The following is a 19,871-nucleotide window of genomic DNA, read 5'->3' as shown; positions in this document are numbered from 1 at the left end:
GGCAGTTTACAGGTGCTGTCTGTCTGTCTATCTATCTATCTATCTATCTATCTATCTATCTATATATCTATCTATCTATCTATCTATCTATCTATATATATATATCTATGTACCTGTTTCCGCTCAAACCTGGGTGTCTGGGTAGTCGATGGTCGTATGGGTAGTGCGTCGGACTGCTGCGCTGAGGCAACAGGGTTCAAATCCAACCGTCACACCAAGGTGGATCACTTGGTATGTGGCACCGTGTACCTATGTGCCGCTCTTCAACGAACCTCTTTGATGCCGGTATGGGTTATTACGAATTTGGGAGTGTGTATGTGGCATGGGTAAAGCATGTGGCATGTGTTTGCCTTCACGCTTACTTGGAGCACTATGTGAGTACCCCTCGACCTGTGCTGCTTTTCAGTTAACCTCTTTAATACCAACTTGGGTCACCGTGTGTGTGTGCCTGTAGGTGTGTGCCGCGGTTTAACGACCATCTTTGGTGCCAGCTTCAGTAACTAGGTAATTGCCACTGGGAATGAACCGCTCTGTATTAATAAAAAATTCAGCAAGAACCCATTTCAAGATGCCTGCCGACGGTGATGCATTTAGCTAGAGTGTACTAGATTGGGGAAGTGGGTCCAACGAGGGCTCTGCGCTGAGGCATTTTTTATGGAAAAATCCAGGTGGCGCAACCATCACTTTCTTCCGAATCAGCGGCCCCGCTCGCCGGCCGGACGCTTGTCGCGTCGGAGACCCTACCGCAGCTGCATGGAGCTTTGACAGGCGGATACTCGGTGGCGGTAACACTGAGAATATTCCCCACCGATCTATTGCAAATAAAACGAAAAAAGAGCGGCGGAAAGAATGCAAACGGCACAACAACCACGGTGCGTCGAGCAGACGACAGCTACTCACCCCGAGAGCTCGCCTCTGCCAATGAGCGCTGCCGAAACGGCCGGAGCCAACGTTTTTTGGCCGAAGATTCAGAAGAAGGCGACGGCAGCGCCGCCACATTATCGGTGTTTTTTGCTTCACCCTCGCCGCTTGCTAAGGCATCCGCTGGACCCACTCCCCCATTCTAGGACACTCTAATTTAGCGTTCGATCAATATAGCCACACAACCTAATTCCAGCTTCAAAACGAATCGTATATGAGACGTGTACTGCAGCGCAATTCCTCTTCCCTCTTCCCTAAGAATACTAGGAGCCATCTAGCACCACCACCGTGAAGCCTGCACGAGGCCTCTGAAATGCATGGCGCGACGATGCGTCTGAACGCAGAGAAACGCATCATGCGGCAACTCGGCTTCTCTCTCGCCCTTCCTTTTGGACACGCTGCGCCATCCACTGTCACTGCCGAGAAGTCCGTCCGTGGCTTCGGAGACGCGAAGCATAGCGCGCAGGTACCTGCGAACCCTGAGAATGGTTCCCTTGCCGCACACCCAGTTGAACATACTGAGCGACCCAAGTTGGCCAGAGTTTTCTTGAAGAGCGGCTATACTCTCGTAACGTGGTTTCGATTCGGTTCGACATGCGGGAAACTTTAAGGGATGTTCTCATTCATTGTCGAGTGGCACATACCTAGTTATCCAGTTGGCGTCAAAGACGTTCACTAAAGAGCGGCTGGCCAACTGGCGCTCCAGCGATCCAAGTTTCATCAGAGAGGTCACAGACAGAGTGGCGCATAGTCAGTACTCCAAGTCTGCTGCAAAGATTTGCTTCGAACAGCGGTGCGTACCCATGCAGGCCCGCATCTACAGTGACCCATGTCGGAGTGAAAGAGGTTCATTGAAGAGCGGCACATATCTACACATTGCCATACACTCAGTGACCCAAGTTCTCCGATGGTTGGTTTCGAGCCCTGTTTCCCAAGCATAGCAGCCCGATGCACTACCCATTCGACCATGATCTACCCAGTGACCCTGGTAGGCGGGAAAACGGCGACATACATACATACATACATACATACATGCATACATACATACATACATACATACATACATACATACATACATACATACATACGTACGTACGTACATACATACATACATACATACATACATACATACATACATACATACATACATACATACATACATACATACATACATAAATACATTCATACTCAATTACTCACTGGTGACCGTCATCATGAGAAAGAAATTTACAGAAGAATAAAATTAGGTTGGAGTGAATACGGCAGGCATTGCCAAATCCTGACTGGGAGCTTACCACTATCGTTGAAAAGAAAAGCGCACAATCATTGCATTCTATCGGTGCTAACCTATGGGGCAGAAACATGGAGGTTAACAAAGAAGCTCGTGAACAAGTTAAGGACTGCACAAAGAGCGATTGAACGAAAAATGTTAGGCCTAACGTTAAGAGACAGTGAGAGAGCGGTGTGGATCATAGAACAAACGAGAATAGCCTATATTCTACTTGATATTAAGCGAAAAAATGGAGCTTGGCAGGCCATGTAATGCGTAGGATGGACAACCGGTGGACCATTAGAGTTACAGAATGGATACCAAGAGAAGAGAAGCGCAGTCGAGGACGGCAGAAAACTAGGTGGGCTGATGAAGTTAGGAAATTTGCAGGCGCAAGTTGGACTCAGCTAGCGGAAGACAGGGGTAATTAGAAATCACAGGAAGAGGCCTTCGTATTGCAGTGCACATAAATATAGGCTGATGATTATGATGATGGTGTTACATACATACATACATACATACATACATACATACATACATACATACATACATACATACATACATACATACATACATACATACATAGCCCCTGGATTGTACGTGAATTACACTAAGAATAGCAAAGCATAAAAAAAGTCTTTCAATTTATCTGATGATCGGCGGAATTGAACCCGCACCGAGCGCGGGAGCATGGTGCGAGGCGATGGTGCAGTGTGTAGTAGTAGCAACGCAGTAGGAGAGGAGGCCGGCAGACTATTGACCTGCCAATTGCGTGATGGGCAAACTCGACCAGCCGAATGTGCCATACAAAACCATTGAAATTTCCACTGTGCTGGGTAAGATGCAACTAACTTTACACTGGTTTCTTAGGGACAACCGCCCGACGCTTTATCAAACTCTTGCACAAATGCACTGGGTATGCGCTGCTTTTCAAGGAGCGTCATTCACGCCAACGTTAAAGCTTGCTGCGCCATGAATTCACTGGGCATGTGCAAATCTACGAGGAATCACTCGCCAAATTGGGTCACCGAGTTTATGCCACTGGGTGTTCGGCCAGCGAGCGCACAATTCTCAGAGTTCGCACGCACAAGCACGCCGCCCTTTTCGGCCCCGTAGGCCACGCGCGGACTTGTCGGCAGGGCCCCCAAACTGCCCCAAACTCTCTCTATTAGACACAACACAGTTTTTCACCACCACCTGGATAACGCAGCGTGTGCAGCAAAAAAAAAATGCGGCCGAGGAGTCTGGGTGTCACGTGATGTTTTTCGCAGCGCATGCACCGGTGCGCTATGCATTTCGGAGACCATGCCATAGAATGAAGAACCAACTTTAGAGAAGGGAAACTGTAGCTTCCACAGTGGTACGAAAATAAGAAGCGGCAGCGCATAGAACTTACTTAGGCATAAGACAGATGGCGCTGCTCAAGCAGGAAGCGGAAATGTAGTTTTTTTTTAGCAAAATTCAATATGGCCGCTTTTAACCGGTCGGGTACGCTGGTACGCGCCGCGCTCGCCCGGTTGGCGTTGCGGCACTCCTCATTATTGCCTTGGCTGCCGCGTAGTTTTCGCATTCTAATTGCCAGGAGACCAAAGAGCCTCTACTGACGCCCATAAAAACAAGCCACAAGTGAGTGAACGGAACGTGCGACTTTATTGGCAGAAGACAAGCAGTGCACCTTCTCGTACAAGAGCAGAAATAAAAATTGCATGTCGAGATGCGCTAGAATCATTAACGCGAGCTCGTAAACGGCTCACTTTCGTCGTCGCACATGGCGGTCTGGTAACGAGCGACGGCCAGCAGTGCAAGCAGATTGGACAGTGTCCCACCTGTTTGCAGCGACAGTCGCCGTTGGAGATGAGCAACTTGCATTGCGAAGCAATCAGGTGACGCAGGCATCTGCTGCCGCAGCCAACACAGCGACATTGACTACCCGGAAATTTAAAGTTACCTCCGTTCGAACCTGCACGTTTCTTTTTTTGTTATTTCGGGGGCCGCGAATGTGTATGTCACACTTGGTGCCCCTCTATCTTTCAATATGGACATGGTCGGTTTCGCGGGCATCACCTTCGGCAGCCTTTTTGCGGGCCTTTCAACTTCACACACATCGGACCATGGAAGCATGTATGCTGGTCTAGGATTGCAGCAAAAAAACACACGAGACGAAGAAAGAGATAACACGAAGCTGTACTGACAACTATTTATTTAATGAAACGAACGCCGAACTTATATATATATCAGACACACGTGTGCACCCGAAAAGCAACGAGAAATCCAATAAAAACACAGCGCGACTTTCAACAGGGTTGCGATACAAATGCTAGGATAAACATTTGTAGACTACCGAGGCACCTAACACGTGTGTATCACGTAGAAAAATAAAAAAGTTCCTTCTGGGTAACAGCAACTGGCTGAAAACTAACGCAATCACCATCCTTAAAGTGTCGCATGGCTATTGCCTCTACAACCTCTCTTTTCAGCTGGCCATTTTTTCTGCCGATAATCTGCTGTTACTCAGAAAGAACTTTTGTTTCTTTCCACGTGATACACACGTGTTAAGTGCCTCACTAGCCTATCAGCGTGTATCTTAGTATTTGTATCGCACCCCTCTTGAAGGTCGCTCTGTGTTATTATTGGTTTTCTCGTTGCTTTTTGGGTGCACACGTGTGTCTGATCTATATAAGCTTGGCGTTCGCTTCATTAAATAAACATTTGTCAGTACCGCTTCGTGTTGTCTCTTTCTTTGTCTCGTGTGTTATTTGCGGTAACTTCCCAAATAATGAATCACCAACTGGCCTACATCTATACTCTTCTAAATGATGGTCACGCCAAATCGTGGCCGAGGAAGGCCATATGCATAATTTGCCCATGGCTGCAGCAGGAAAGGACAGAACGGGGAGCACCAATCACAAAGCATGTAAATTGGAAGTCTATGTCATTGTGCGGACTGCAGGAGCGAATGCTTACCACCAGAGACTGCTTCCCAATGCAGCTGACCAGGCCGCCACGTCCGAGAAACGTAACACAGCAACCATAACCAAGTCAGATAACAGTGACATGAGACTGCAATCAATGACCGCATAAGGTCCACACAATACATTATACATTGGTGAAGATCCATATGGTAACAGTGAGCATTCACGTACATGGGTCACTTACGGCACATTCAGCTGTCCGACTACAGGCATAGCGCTTGCCTACAACACACATGGTGGTCTGGTAATGAGCGACAACAAGCAGCGCGAACAGATTGGGCGGCGTGTCCCACCTATTTACCCCGACAGTCACCATTGAATATTAGCAACTTGCATTGCGAAGCAATCAGGTGATGCAGGCATCTACTGCCCCAGTCAACACAGCAACATGGACTACCCAGCATTTTAGCATTAACTGCTTTCCAGCCTGCACGTTTCTTTTCTTTGGAGGGCCGCTAATGTATGGCTCACACTTGGTGCCACATTTTGTCTCACTATGGACAAGTCGGTTTCGTGGGCATCACCTTCGGCAGCCACTTTTGCGGGCCATTCCACCTAGGTGGCTATCAACTTCATAAACCTCAGATCATGTAAGCACGTATACTGGTCTATGATCATGCCAAATTGCAGCTGACGAATGCCACAAGCAAAATTTGCACATGGCTACAGCAGGAAAGGACAGAACGGGGAGCACCAATCACGGTGCGTGTAAATTGGGAGTCTATGTTGCTGTGCGGACTGCAGGAGCAGGTGCTTACCTCGAGAGACTGCTTCCCAATGCAACTTACCAGGTCCCCACATCCGAGAAACGTAACACGGCGACCACGACCAAGTGGAACAGCAGCGAAACCAGACTCTGTGATCAATCACTTGAGTGTAGCACAAGGTACACTGAAGGTTATCGAACAAGGCAAGGCTACACCCAGGCAAGGCTAGACAAGCAGGGCTACACCCAGGTTACTGAGCAAGAAGAGCAATGCTGAATGAGACTAGGAATTAAATATGGCAATCAGAAAGCTTGTGTTCATGAAAGAAGCCACTTGGCTCTACAAGCACTGAAGGCCAAAAACATTAAGAAAAGTCAAATGCTACATAGCACACGGTGCAACGGTTAATGCAAGACGCATGCCGATGCTGCATCGGCTATTTCTGGAGAGGAATTGTACATGGAAGCATACACTAAGAAATATTGCTACAGATATGGTATGCTACTAGACAGTGAATGGTATTAAGTATGAGCACAGAATCGGTTCACCTTCATGTTTGGATGAGGAAGAAGAATTATCCCTAGCAAGAGTGGGGAATGAAAAAGCTTGCATTTATAGAAAAAAAATGTTTACTCGGCATAAATGGAATTTGACATGACCAGGAAGCTGATTAAGGAAGGGCAAACTGATGGAACTCTTTTGGCCAGCGTCGTCCGTGCTTGTTGAATGGTTGCAGGTGCATCTCAACATGAAGAATTTCTAGAAAGTCTTTGTTGAAGTACCTGGATGACTCGGCCAATATCCGTGCTCGTGGAATGATGGCTGAGGCCCTTTTCAGTCTTGACACAGTCCTCCGTAGACTTGATATCTCATCCAAATACTTCTGCATCCGCTTCTTTGTTTGTGGCGTAAAATCCTTGTAAATTTGGCTCCAGCCCTTTCCTGTCAGGGTAGATGGGGGCTCCTGTGATGATGACCATGGTGTGCTTGGTGCAGATTCTGTTGGGGCAGAACAGTAACACATGAGATACAGCACAGATTAGCCAAACTCATGTAGGGCTTTCTTTTATGTTTGAACCAATTATGCTGAACCGTAAATGTGGAAAGACATTCATATCATCTGCTACAAACAAATGACATGTATCTCAAGATTAGTGAGCCAATACAGTATATATCAAGCATATTTATTTCTGAACTTGGTGTTGTTTACCTTGTAGTAACAGTCAAAGTCCACACAATGGCCTTGTTGTAGCAGGAACTTGTCTCCTGCTACACTTGTGTAACTTGTCTCCGCCTGTAAGTTAACGAGACGAATATTACATAACGATTCAAGAAGCAGCGATGTTAAACGACTTACCGGTATTGCCGTCCTCAGTCGCAGCAGAATCCGGCTCCCGTTTCGATGCAGATTTGTTCCGCATGGCTCACGACCGAAACCTAGCTTTCGGGCTTACATTTCTCGCAAACCCGTCACTTCACCCCAAGTTAAATAACGGGAGGTGTCGAAGCGCGATAAACTGGTTTTAGCACAAAATAAGCAACCAGCATAAGTGTACGAACCAATGAATCCGTGCTTGCTGTGTTCGCGAAAAATACCGGTAAAAATTTTAAATCCAGACCAGAGGTCACGTGGGAGATCGGTGATTATGAACGTTATTTTGCGTTTATAATGGCAAAAAAGAAACAGTTGGTACTAAACAGTACAATCTCTAATTAAGAATAATAATTTTGTAGTCTATGTCAAGTAATAAAAACGCTTTGATGAGCGCGGGAGGAAGTTTGTAGGTTAAAATTGCGCTTATTACGGCGCCTCTAGCGGGAGCTACTGAACTCACTTAGGCATATTTTCGAGATGATGTACTATGCTTGTTTTGTTAGCAGCGATTTTTTCGCCCTCTGTGGCCATTTGGTGAACTCGCGAGTTTCCGGGGCCTGACCATGCTTCACGGCAGTGTCTCTAGATGGTGCAGAGTGTTCATATTGAAGCCCGAGAGAGGAGTCGCGCTGTAATACACGCCTCATGCATGCGGTGTTTTGATGGGGGTAATACGTTGTGTCTCCATGAGGTGTATTTTTAGCTGCACCAAATACTTAAGAATTGCCTGTGGCAGATTCTAACCGGTCAGCTAAATTACTACATGGGGTGGCTATTCAAGAAATGAAAATTTGTAATTTAATATTCAACATCACTACATTTATTATACCTTTTTAATTATTTACTGCACGGCACGTGTTTCAATTTACGAACTGTAGCAGGTGAGTTCGTATGGCGTAGCCACTTTTCGAGATACTATTATCCGACGAAATGCATTCGCGTTTCAATTACTTTTGCGCTTCAATGTATAAAACAACACTTTCTTTTTAAAAAAATGCGCACAACACTGCATTCTGACCGCAAGTTTGACGCCGCATATCTCAAAATCGGTAGCGTCCTCAGAATTCGTTCCAAGGGGAAATGCCTTGCGAACTGACTAGCTACGATTCGTAAAATACGTGCCGTAAAATTGTAATTTAAAAAGTTAGTTTGTGTAATTATGTTAATTAGTCAATTAAACATTTTATTTCGCGTGGAAGTAGTGGCCACCTCATCAAGTAATTTATCTCAAGGGTTGAAAATGTGCCATCTGCCACAGCCAATTTTTTTAATTTGGTGCTGCCAAAAAGGAAAAAAAAAATACTCGGTATATTGATGCATTGGTAAGCGCATTACCGTCGGCAGTTACTGCGAGATGGGTTCTGCCGAATTTTTATCTCGATCACTCCACCTGATTCCCTGTCATTCTCTAATGCATTTCCGTTTCGTTCCTATCGAACTGCTTATCCTGAGGCATCACCGGTTATTTGTTATGTACATAACATTACCTGCCTGACTCAACTTTTTTGTCTGAATCGCATCTAGAATACCAGGCGCTCTGGTCTGCTTTCGAATTGGTACACGCACCTTCCCCTTTGTCCACATAACGCCCATCGCCTTCAATTGTATTACTTGTCGTGGAGTCATTAGCTATCGCTCAAATTTCATTGTTGACAGACCAGAGCACTATGGGTTTGTACTATCTGTACCATTTGTCGAGATGCTTACTTTTACCGTCGCATCATACTGAAGTTGTATGCTACCTCCGTAAAAGTGATTTGTTCATTGCTATTAGAAACTAGTCGCTTATTTTATTTCTCTCCTTATACTCGCAGGTAGAGGTAAACGGATGCTGTGCAACAAAAATGTCTCCAATGCAGCGTTGGACTTGGCTGCGACAACCCCAACGTCCATAACCTTCGTCAGAACGGCAACAATGCAAGAGAGCATCGCATCAATCTTCGTGCGGCGTGCTGCTCAGCGTATCTGGCACCGAGGCTGATGACGGAGGTGGCACCAGTTGCAGTGCAGTTTGTCCAGATTATTTTGCTGTATTGTCAAACAGTTTTTTTATCTCGAAGATCTTTTCTGATGGCGCAGAACATTGCCGTCTGATATTTTAGCCTAAATTCACCCAGTAACGTCCGCACTCTCACATTCAAGGACTTGCATATTCTCGACGCAATAAGCGGGAAGAATGAAAGGGGTTTCACTCAAATGGCATTAGATTCTCGTTAAATATTACGCTCTCACCGTAAAACACTAAGCGAGACACTTAAGATGTGCTAAATAGGAGCACTTACGAAGGTAGCTTTCGCGCTGGGCTAAGAGTTTGACATCTGCCACGTCTAGTTTCCAAAAGGGCTTTTCTTCCCAGCCTAAAAGCAAATATTTTCAACTCCAGTCATAGCTCTGCAGATGTATTTGTATTCGTCGTCGAGATAAAAGACAAGGCCCTTCGTGAGATCGTTCCGTCATAGCATCATCGTTCAGCTAAACGTTTTGTCACAATATAACCGGTTTGCCCGAACGTAGGCGTCTACGAGATCGTCACTGCATGCAAAGTCTGTAAGGCCCGAGGTTAAAAGGCTGCGATAATTTTGAATGCAGACAAAGAAGCCACACCCTAACGGACTTGTATAGCAGCACGCTTCATTTAGTTCAACTTCGTGATGCGGCTCTTGCACTGTCACTTGTCGCGAATTTGAAACCAAGGACAGCGTCGGTTGCCAAGCTCTGAATCCAGCAAAGACGTTTCCTGAAATCTTCAGTGCAGCTGCAAGAAGCGAAAGCCATTACTGCCGGTCTCGATACGAGACACGTGGTCTTCGGCTGTGATTTCATTGCGGTGGTGCTTTTGCCTCGATCGCCCAGCTCTGAACCTGTGTATTATTTTGTGTGCTGAACAAAGGGGCTCTTGTGAGTTTCCGAGTAGGCGAATGCATCGTTTCGGCCATGGTGTGGGTCGTCGGCGAGTGGGCCTTCCCGATGAGCCATCGCCGCTGAGGCCATGATGGAGGCATGGCGGTCCGCATAGGCGCCCCGTGTTGGCCATGCGAGCCGCGCGAAACTGGACTATCAACGACATCGGTGATGGACTCGATACAACCGGGACCAGCTCCATCGCCACCACCGTGATGGCCAGTACCAAGTGGCCGTCGACTACGATGCCCACTCCTCCCTTACTGGGACACGCCCTGCGCCCGCCGAGACCCACCGGTGAGTGTACTTCACTGAGTGCATGAACGTTCAGTAACCGAAAGAAAATAAACTGCGGAGCACCTGTTTTGTTATTGTATTGAATGAGAATGCCCAATACCGAGAACTTTTAGTGCGTCTATAAATCATTATGCTTCTCAGTTTGCGGTGACCGACCCAAAATAAGCAGGTATAGACCATTCTTTTAATAATAATGAGTTACTGCATCGACAAAAAAGTGGCCCAGAAGAACTGAAAATTCGGCTAAATGGTAGGGATTCAATCAAGTGTAGAGGCCACAGGCCAGCGTTCGGGTCCTGTGTGCTTTTATTCGTCTCTGTTTACTCTCTGGGGCATCATTACACCAGAATGACAAATTGAGGTTTACAATCTTGCACGTTCTGTTAGTACTGTGACACTTCAATAGCTAGATACCTCTCCAAGGACAGTAACATTTCATTAAAAGTGCTTCTTTCGTACCCGAAAAGTATTCGCTAACATTTAAGCATGCAGCAATGAAAAAGCAATGTTAACATTAGTAAAAGACTGAGGTACGGTGGCTAGACAGGTAGGTGTGCCGCCCGAGTGTAGTTCCACACTTCTCCGCATCATGACGCAGAAGTGGCGCTGCGGACAGTATAACGGCTGAGCTGCGCGCAACGTCGGCCTCGCTGTGTAGACGGAGCAGTGTGTTTGATAGTATCGCTGCCTCTGCTCTAGCTTTGAAGTACGCGTTATACAATGCCGTTTTGAGCAGTGTAAGCGAAGCCAGAATGGGGAATTTGTTACGGTCGTCTACTCAGAAGACACTATATGCTGAAGTCAATTTACTAGCTTGGCGATTGGTAACATTTATTGGTATAAACGCGGCGCTCCAGCCCATTTCATTAAATACGTAGATACATTTTTTCCATGCATAAAACAATACTGCAGTATTTTTATACGGTATATGGAGACGTGTTTACGTGATATTAAGTAAGTTATAATGTTTTAATTTTGAGAAATCCAGCTGTTGTGTTTATTGTTGCCTCAGTTACGGTATTTAAATTGTTAACTATGGGGTTTTACGTGCCAAAACCAGTTCTGATTATGAGGCACGCCGTAGTGGGGGACTCCGGAAATTTGGACCACCTGGGGTTCTTTAACGTGCACCTAAATCTAGGTACACGGGTGTTTTCGCATTTCGCCCCCATCGAAATGCGGCCGCCGTGGCCGGGATTCGATCCCGCGACCTCGTGCTCAGCAGCCCAACACCATAGCCACTGAGCAACCACGGCGGGTATATTTAAATTGTTATTTAAATTGTTACGAGACGACTTGTGTTGGTAAGTGCATATGGTTCACTGTTTAGTTGCGATAAAATAAAGCAATACGTCTCGGGCTAGATTCATAAATATATTTAAAATGCAAGAAACGCTCTCATAACTTGAGTCAGCAGACGCACCAACATAAATAGGCCAGCGCCAGCAAGGTCGCAACTGTCCACAACATCATAACATTATTCACAGCACACGTCTCCGCTTCAGGTGATTCCTCTTGTGCCTGTTGCTTTCGCGCACCGTGTTCTTGCCCTTGACAAGAAAGTAAAGGATTGTAATTGAATAGAACTTCACATCTTTTGTGAGCTCTTTCTTGTGCCGCTCACAGCCGATCAAATTCGAAGGATTCAGCTGCAGAAAGGATGCAAAGTCGGCCATACTGTTCCTTCATAACTCATTTAAACTGAAGCACAGCTTCGAGGCGTCTTCGAGGGATACTACCTGCAGTTTGATTAGTGCTTCAGAAGGGAGCAACAGCCCTGACCTACTCATTCTGTTGAATTCAGTATTGTCCCTGAGCAAGCGGAGCACTTGGTTCTTTGCAGGAACTTCCTTGCTACATAGCCTGCTATATAGAATATAAGCCTAGAGTCACTTTTCCCTGTAGCAGTGCAGCGGTGTTCGATGTCGCAGGCGCTGAGCACCTCACCTCATGTGCGGCTTGCAAATTTCCAATGTCGAAAAGCTCATCGACGTACGCTTTTCGGTGTACGGCTTGCTCATTAACGTCGCCGATACTGAGCAACCCGGAACGAACATTTCCGCCTTCAAACAGCGGAACATTTCCGCTGTCTTTCTCACGAATTTAGAGCCGGAGTTGCAGTTCGGAGGGAAGCACTAAGTCTGCTTGGTGGTTTTCTTTGGTGGAGCAATGCCGCCGCTAATCTCGCCGGTCATTTTCCGACCTGGAACATTCCACATCGCTTAGGAACTTGCAAACAGTACGAGAGACTCGGAGCTCTTCACTTATGAAACAGCCACGAACAGACGACACACAACTATTCCAATACGGGCTTTATTTTTTTTGCTCGCCGCCAGCCCCCTGTAGCAGACGACGCGCGCTGCGGAACCGTTCTACTGACCGCAGCGCCAATTTTGCGTCATGACGCGGAGAAGCGGTGAACTAGACTCCAGACGCGCCGGTCGGCACACCTACCCATCTAGCCACCGTAACTGAGGCATCCTGCTGGAGACGCCATTCAGACAACTCAACATACCGGGATAGCCCTTCTAGCTATCGTACGCCTAGCATGCGACAAGTAGTCTAGGGTGCTGATTGTGTAGGGTACTTGTTAAATTTTATTTTTATTCGCTATGCGTTTTGCGCAAGCTGCGGCAATATTGTATAGAGAGGTTTCTATACAATACGTGGCCGACCCACCCAAGCCAAATATATGCAAATATTCATGGACGCTGCTCTAATGCTTAAACCCTCAGATACTAGGCTCTCTTATTTCGGCTTGAAGTCGAAGTAAACAACGGGTACTGGAATATAAGTGCTTGCAATAATCGTAAACCCCTGTTTCTTACGTCTCACTGCACTGAGACAAAATTGTGAATACATCCAGAAGGAAGAAATAGTATTTTATTCAAGCTCTTTGCCAAATGAGGACATGACTAAAGAGTGAAATCAGCTCCTGTAAGTGGTTAGCAGTACACAAAAGTGCTTTCTTTACCTATAAGGGGCCCTAAAGTGCTTGGTGACTCGAGTAAAGCAGTTTCAAATCATGCAAATTACTGCTCATTCGCAAATTTCTACGCTCTAATAAAAGCGCAGGGGAAAACGAGAGTAACTGCTCAGTTTGTCCTAAAATTGGCATTTTCGTCCCATAAGGAACTGCAGGAGTGTGCGTGCCACTATTCCAGATCACCATCATGCCTGTACACACACTAGTCGACCACTGATCTTCGCTATCACCACCAGTACTTACACAGACGTATTAGTCCGCTTGGCCTTCTGCCCACCCAACTTGTTAATACGATGACTATCGAGAGCACATCTCCCGTTTTTGTCGACGGTGCCGGAAGGATGACTGCCGAGGGTACGCTCCTCAGGAACGAACCAACATCCATCCACCCTTAAGCTACCAGCGGACGCCCTTCTACCCTTCCTTGGCCAAATCAACCCTCTCCTCCCTATACTGCCGATATGCCTGACTACCGTGAATCTCCGTGCTGGCCACCTTCTCCCCGTCGTCACTCAGTGTCGCCTCTTCGGCCCCCCTTTGAGCTCCTTGACGCCCACTCGGAAAACTCCAGGCTGTAGTTTAGGAGGTAAAACTGCATCCTTGGGAAAGCCTACAACTCCAACAGAGCGACCACCGAGAAAGTTATTAGAGCTTCTAGAAGGTGTTCGAGGCGAAGCACTCATTGATCCTGATGCCGAAATTTCTATCACTGGGGCTGCCTTATGTCTGCAAAGTTTCAACGGTAAGTGTTTAGTCGCTCGTCGGGAAGATAGCAACCGGTAATAGTTACTATCCATGCAGTCTGCTGTTCCCTCGTGTCGTCGATTGAAGAGGCGGTAACAGTAGCATCTCTAAAATTCAGAAAAATGTAATATATTTTTTTTAATTTTATGCCCAGTGTTTTCAACTACATGTAAGGCAGTACTTTGCGTTTTCGTGAAAAAAATTCGTGGCATTCAACAGGTGGAATATGACGAGCCATGCACTTGTGCACATTATATGTGAAATTTACCCATCAAACGCGCAAATAATTGATGGGCTGGCATGAGTTATTGGTCAATGGTGCCTAAGTTACTTCCGTTCCAAGGAGATTACGAACTTATCTGAAGCGGTTCGTAGCGGAAATTCGGCACGCTAAACGACCTTGCGTGCCTGGTTGTCGCTACACGTACTCTCGAGCAAACAATTTTACGGACCACGGGACCTCAGAAAACGCTTAATATCCGAGCAACCTTTAAAAGTAGCCAGTAAAACCGTACATTACAATGTTGTTCACATTTACCAGTAGAGGCTGGAAAGGGGAATACTAGGCTGCGTTTTGAGGCTGCGGAGATATCCAGTCCTTTGTCAGATCCCTTGGTCCGTAAACTTTTTTTCGTCGATAGTACATCGCGTAATGCGCGTGATGTTTTTTTTTACTCGAACAACCCATGGTCCACCAGGCACGTCCTTGGTTAACCTCCCTACCTTTCCTTCTTCGTATCTCTTTCTCTTCCTTTTCAATCGCCTGTGGTCGCAGGAAAAGGCAACACAAGACTCTCCACGCACAGTGTACACAAAATGCTGAGTCGTTTTTATTGCGATAGCAATTATATGGACACTTCAGCCGGATTTCTGCCGTCGGCGTCGTCGTCGCCGTCGTCGTCGCCGTGAGGTTCCGTATAGATAAAATCTTCGCCGCGCGCCGTATGCCCCAGAGGCAGCGTGCGGGGACGCGCGCTATCACGGAGAGCGAACGCACTCAATCTCCCACGCGCAAGCAAGGAAGCGGAAAGCCAGCGCCGGAAGGAGCGGGGGGGGGGGGGGGGGCGGCGCACTTCTACGCTGCCAACAACCGCGCTCGTCGTTCGTTCGACCGCACCGTCTCTTATCTCCACACGGCTCTGACCTTTATGCGCCGTCCATTCGCCGCTCAGTTTCCGTTGAAGCGATAGACCGCACGTACCTTCGCCCGCTGCGGCGGCGTATATATGCGCTTGCTGCCAGCGTTTTGACAGTCGTTGTCTGCAGTCATTCAGTGTGATCTATTCATGTTTGTTTGTGCGCGCTCACACCACGCTTGTTCAATCAGTTAGTAATAGTGGGGCCACATTTTCCAACGCACGCTACACATGCAATGCTGCCCTGGTTGGCATGCAGCGCTACAGGTGTGTCCCTTCGCACGCGCTGCCCACGGGAAGCGCTTCTCATCAACACCACCGTTTCACACGCGCCTTCTCGTGGTGATCGAGTCTCTCTTCATGTCGGTCTACTTGCGCCGCAGCACACCTGCTTACTTAATCAGCTCATGTTTACTACAATTCATATTGCTACCAAAGCCGCTCACCTTACTTCGTATGACATTGCTGTGTTGCTATCGCATTCATCGCTTCGCCCTTGGGGCGAAACTGTGACATTTTTTAATTGCTCCACCGGCGTTGAACTGCTCAAAATGATGCCAGTATCCTGACGGTTCACCGACGGACAGCTCTTCAGTATTGCTCATCCCGCTGGGATCACTTCGCACTGCTTGAGATCGATTTAACAAAAACATTTAATTCAGTGAACCACGCCTTCATATTCATACTTTTAGAATATGTTAATGTTGACTCCATTCTTTACATAAACTATTCTACCCGAATCATTGGTAATGGTAGTCTATCCGAGACAGCGCCCATTCTTTCCTATGTAAAACAGGGTTAATTGCACGTTATCGCCACCTCTATTTACCAATCATTGTGTATAAGCATTTTAAAGTGCAGTCAAATTCATTGCTTGAACATTTTGGCCAACAAACTTACGGAGATCTTCTTGCTTTTTTTCTGCTCACACAAACCGAGCGTTCACAAATTTCAACCATTGACTGAAAAATTTTTTATGACTTCGGGTGCTCAAATTTGTCGAAAAGAAACGGGCAAGTTCGCACTCGGTTGTGCAAAGCTTCGTCACAGTGAAACAGTCGATCCTCAAGTCTTACTGGCTGCTACTGCTAGGTATTACCTTGGTTGCTGCAAGGTCTTAACTTGGTTTAACTTAACTACGCATGTAGGGCAGGTTTTCTCGAGCGATCATTTTCGGAGGTACTTTCCTTCTCGCGATATTTTGCTTGACTAGCGCTGGAGGCGTCGGCGCCTGCGAGTGACAGCGTTCCTGGCATGTAACAAACGCAGGCAGGCTAACCAAGGTTGGCACAGTGCCAAGAACGCTGTTGCTTGCCGACGCCGAACGCGTTACTGGCTAGCCACTCGATATCCAGCGAAAGTTGACACGACTAGGCGCAGCCCCTTTTATGGCCAACTCCGAGGCCAAGCGCATGCACACTGGGCGAAAGCTATGCACAGTGTACGGGAGTCGTGCAGCAGACGACACGCCGGGATGAAGTCACGGCGCATGCGCAGTAGCGTGCAGCTAGCGGGTGCTCGGCGGAGTCGTGTCTGTGTGCGAGCGCGCACTTGCGCTGGCGGTTACTAGGCAATGCTAGGTGACGTCATTGCTACTGCTTCGGTGCATGCGCGGCTAGGCAACGCGGGCGGCGTCGGCAGCGGCTCTGTGCGTTGCCTCGTTGGTGCTGGTACAATTTTTTCTCTATCTTGCTCTCATTTTCTCTTTCCCTCTCCCGAGCAAGCTCTCCTTCCCTCTCCTTAACGTCCCATGTCAAGGCAACATGCGCACGGCATATAGAGGAGGCGAGGCCCACGCAGCTCCGCGAGGTGGTTGCTAGGCAATGCAGTGACGTCATAGTTCGGCGAGGATTTGCGGCACTTTTTACGGTTAGCTAGAACAGCTTCGCTGATAAAAGCTCAGGTCTTTCGTTTGGTTTATGTGGCTGTACACCGACTAACTATGGTGCTATAGAATTGGCAAGCGTGCGACCTAAATACGTTGGTGTTCCTTTTGATGCCTAGATGCTTAATGCACATTTCTGGAGAGAACGTGTACCGGCACTTCATTGCCATACTGATATTTTTACTCCGGACTGCCTGCTATATTTGGTAGGGCGGCAGCTAGAACCTTGTTCCTAGTTAGAAAAGTATTTCATGTACTGCAGATACGCTGTTGTACAAGAAATTACATTCGTCATTTTCACAGAATAATCGCTACTTCTGTGTGCTCTTATACCTATGAGCCAACCTCACGAAGATGTGCCATTTGATAGGTTTGTTCTAACTGGACTACATAGCTTATGGAAGACCCGCATGCTGGACCAAAACACTGAATGAATTCGTTTGTCAAAACTGCTCAAAAAGAGCAATTTTGTCAATATGCTCAAATGATTGGTCACTTGAAGGACATATATGACCTAAAAGAGTTTCAACCTGCCTGGTAGAACCACCTCTTGATAAGTTGCCTGTTGTTCCTACTTTTCTTTTTCAAAATTTCCTGTAGTTTTTGTGTGGTGCATGGTGTGCACATCGGGATTTATGGGTCGTTTCTACGTCATCAATATGCGATGTGTTGGCTAATGCTTGCACGTTTCTTGCGTATAGTATTATACACGATGCAATAAATTTCATGTAAGCAAGAAAAGAGCTGCCACTGTGTACTGTTAGAGTACTTGGTCCCTGAACGTGAAGACGGTTGTTCGTATCTTACTCTGGCGTGCATTTTTTTCCTGTCCAATAATTTTTTGTGATAGTGTGCCGCTAAAGTCCTTCATTGCTTTTTTGAGAAGCACGGAGAAGAGTGACGATTGCTCCCTTGAGGAGCATAGAAGAAGGGCAACTGTTAGTCCTTGAACGAGGAATTACATGGGGAGTTAGGGTTCATTCCCGCCCAGTGACTCGCTAAAAGGACGAATGCTCGTGGCAGGCCACTTACTACCCAAAAGACTAACATTGATACCCATTTACCCCTGTTTTCTTAATGTGTAGTTGGAAGCATAACCACGGAAGCCACGCGTTAAGTGAACTGCTGTCACGATCGCTGTGACACCCATAGCGTTGCTACGATGTTCTCAGCCCAGCATGAGCGTCGTTCAGTGCAAAAAAAAACCTAGGAGGTATGCGGATCCAACCTACATTTCGGAATTTGTGGGAAGCGTTGAATTCATGATGTGGTTAATAAAGTACTATAAATTTGCCCATTTTATTCCTTCGTCTCTGGCGTAATGGAAACTGGGGTGCGTTCATGCGTTCTTGCGCACCCGTACTCCGTAATGCAACTTCTGTATTGAATGGTTTTTATTTATTTATTGTGACTTATTTTAGATGTACCACCCGCTTTTTGGCCAATCTACCGCCGTGGTTCGATCCAGCATAAGGCACGTAATTCATTTGTTTTTAAGTATGAGCCATTCAACGAGAAAGCAGTAGCAGCAGCACCGTCCCAGTCAGCTGCCATGGTCAGAACAGCTCGACAGAATTGGCAATAACGTTTCGCTTTGGAAAATCACGTAATTTAGAACATTCAGAATGCACTTTGTGTCAAGAAAGTCACTCTTCGCTGTTGAACCAGTGAATGTTTTGTAGCCAAAATGGCTTGCCTCCTGCGGCATAATATTAATTGAACAAACCAAACATGCCGTTATATTTTAGATTTCTCTATTCTTCACAAAAATCCATGATACACAACCTGTATATATTTGAGCGCACTTATCCGAAGCGTAAGCTTCTGTACAGTAAATAAACAAATAGATGTTTTTTACCTAATCAATAATTTATTAATTAACTTGCCTGCTATGCCTCAGATATCGGGCGCCTCCCACATAATAAATTTTCCACATTTATTATGTGGGAGGCCGGGAAAAGGGATAGCCGCCACGGCTATATGGTTTATGTCAGTCGGCCAGCCATGGCGCCGATGATTGTCGTGAGGGGCAGATATACGCGGCCGCTAACGCTGAGTGAGCGAGCATATTATCTCGCGCAACATGCGCGTGAGGCGTATTCTTCTTCACCGGCTCTGGAGTCGACAGTCGCACCGCTACTGGGCTCCCCTCCTAGCGCGTAGCGCGATTGAAATATATACAAAGGGCGCGCGAAGAGAAAGAAGAGAAACTGCAAGCCTGTATACTTGAGCGACATTTCACAGAGTCCGTTAAGGAGTCCAGGTAAAGTCCATGTTGTAGAAAAGGGGACAAAGAGTTTTCTGGTGGTCGTGATTGAAAGTGTCACTGGGGACGAGTGTTGCAAGAGAAAGCGTCCCATGAAGAGGGAAGGAGGTAACCGCCTTTGTCACAGATTAGATGTGTAGCAGTCCACGACAGAGAGCTGCGTCGGGATGTCCGTTGTGGAAGCACAAAGATGTGCTTGTGAGCTGTGCGCCTGCGTGTACACGGGCCGGCAGGTAGACAAAGTCTCGACACAAGTCGCCTTGTCTTCTACGCCGAGGACATCATCTTCCGTCCTCGACGTCTGCACGCTCAGTGTCGCACAACTCGGCCCGCAGAGTTGAGGCCTATTGGCTGGTTCTTGGTTCGTGCCGAGGGGAGAGACCGTTGAGGGGAACGGCGCTGACAGCAATG

General features: G+C 47.0%; 1 protein-coding gene across 1 annotated transcript in view; it reads left to right on the top strand.

Moving 5' to 3' along the window:
- LOC119441353 (uncharacterized) overlaps positions 1-19,871 on the top strand; it is a 257,145-nt gene that overhangs the window by 98,280 nt on the left and 138,994 nt on the right. Inside the window, exon 3 of the mRNA XM_049661182.1 lies at positions 9,060-10,443. Coding sequence (XP_049517139.1) covers positions 10,278-10,443 — 166 coding nt within the window. The 5' untranslated portion in view covers positions 9,060-10,277. The remainder of the gene's footprint in view (positions 1-9,059; positions 10,444-19,871) is intronic.

This window comes from Dermacentor silvarum, chromosome 2 (assembly GCF_013339745.2).
Source record: "Dermacentor silvarum isolate Dsil-2018 chromosome 2, BIME_Dsil_1.4, whole genome shotgun sequence".
Lineage (NCBI taxonomy): Eukaryota > Metazoa > Arthropoda > Arachnida > Ixodida > Ixodidae > Dermacentor > Dermacentor silvarum.
The sequence above is the reverse complement of the archived record's forward strand: the minus strand, read 5'-3'. Positions and strand labels throughout refer to the sequence as shown.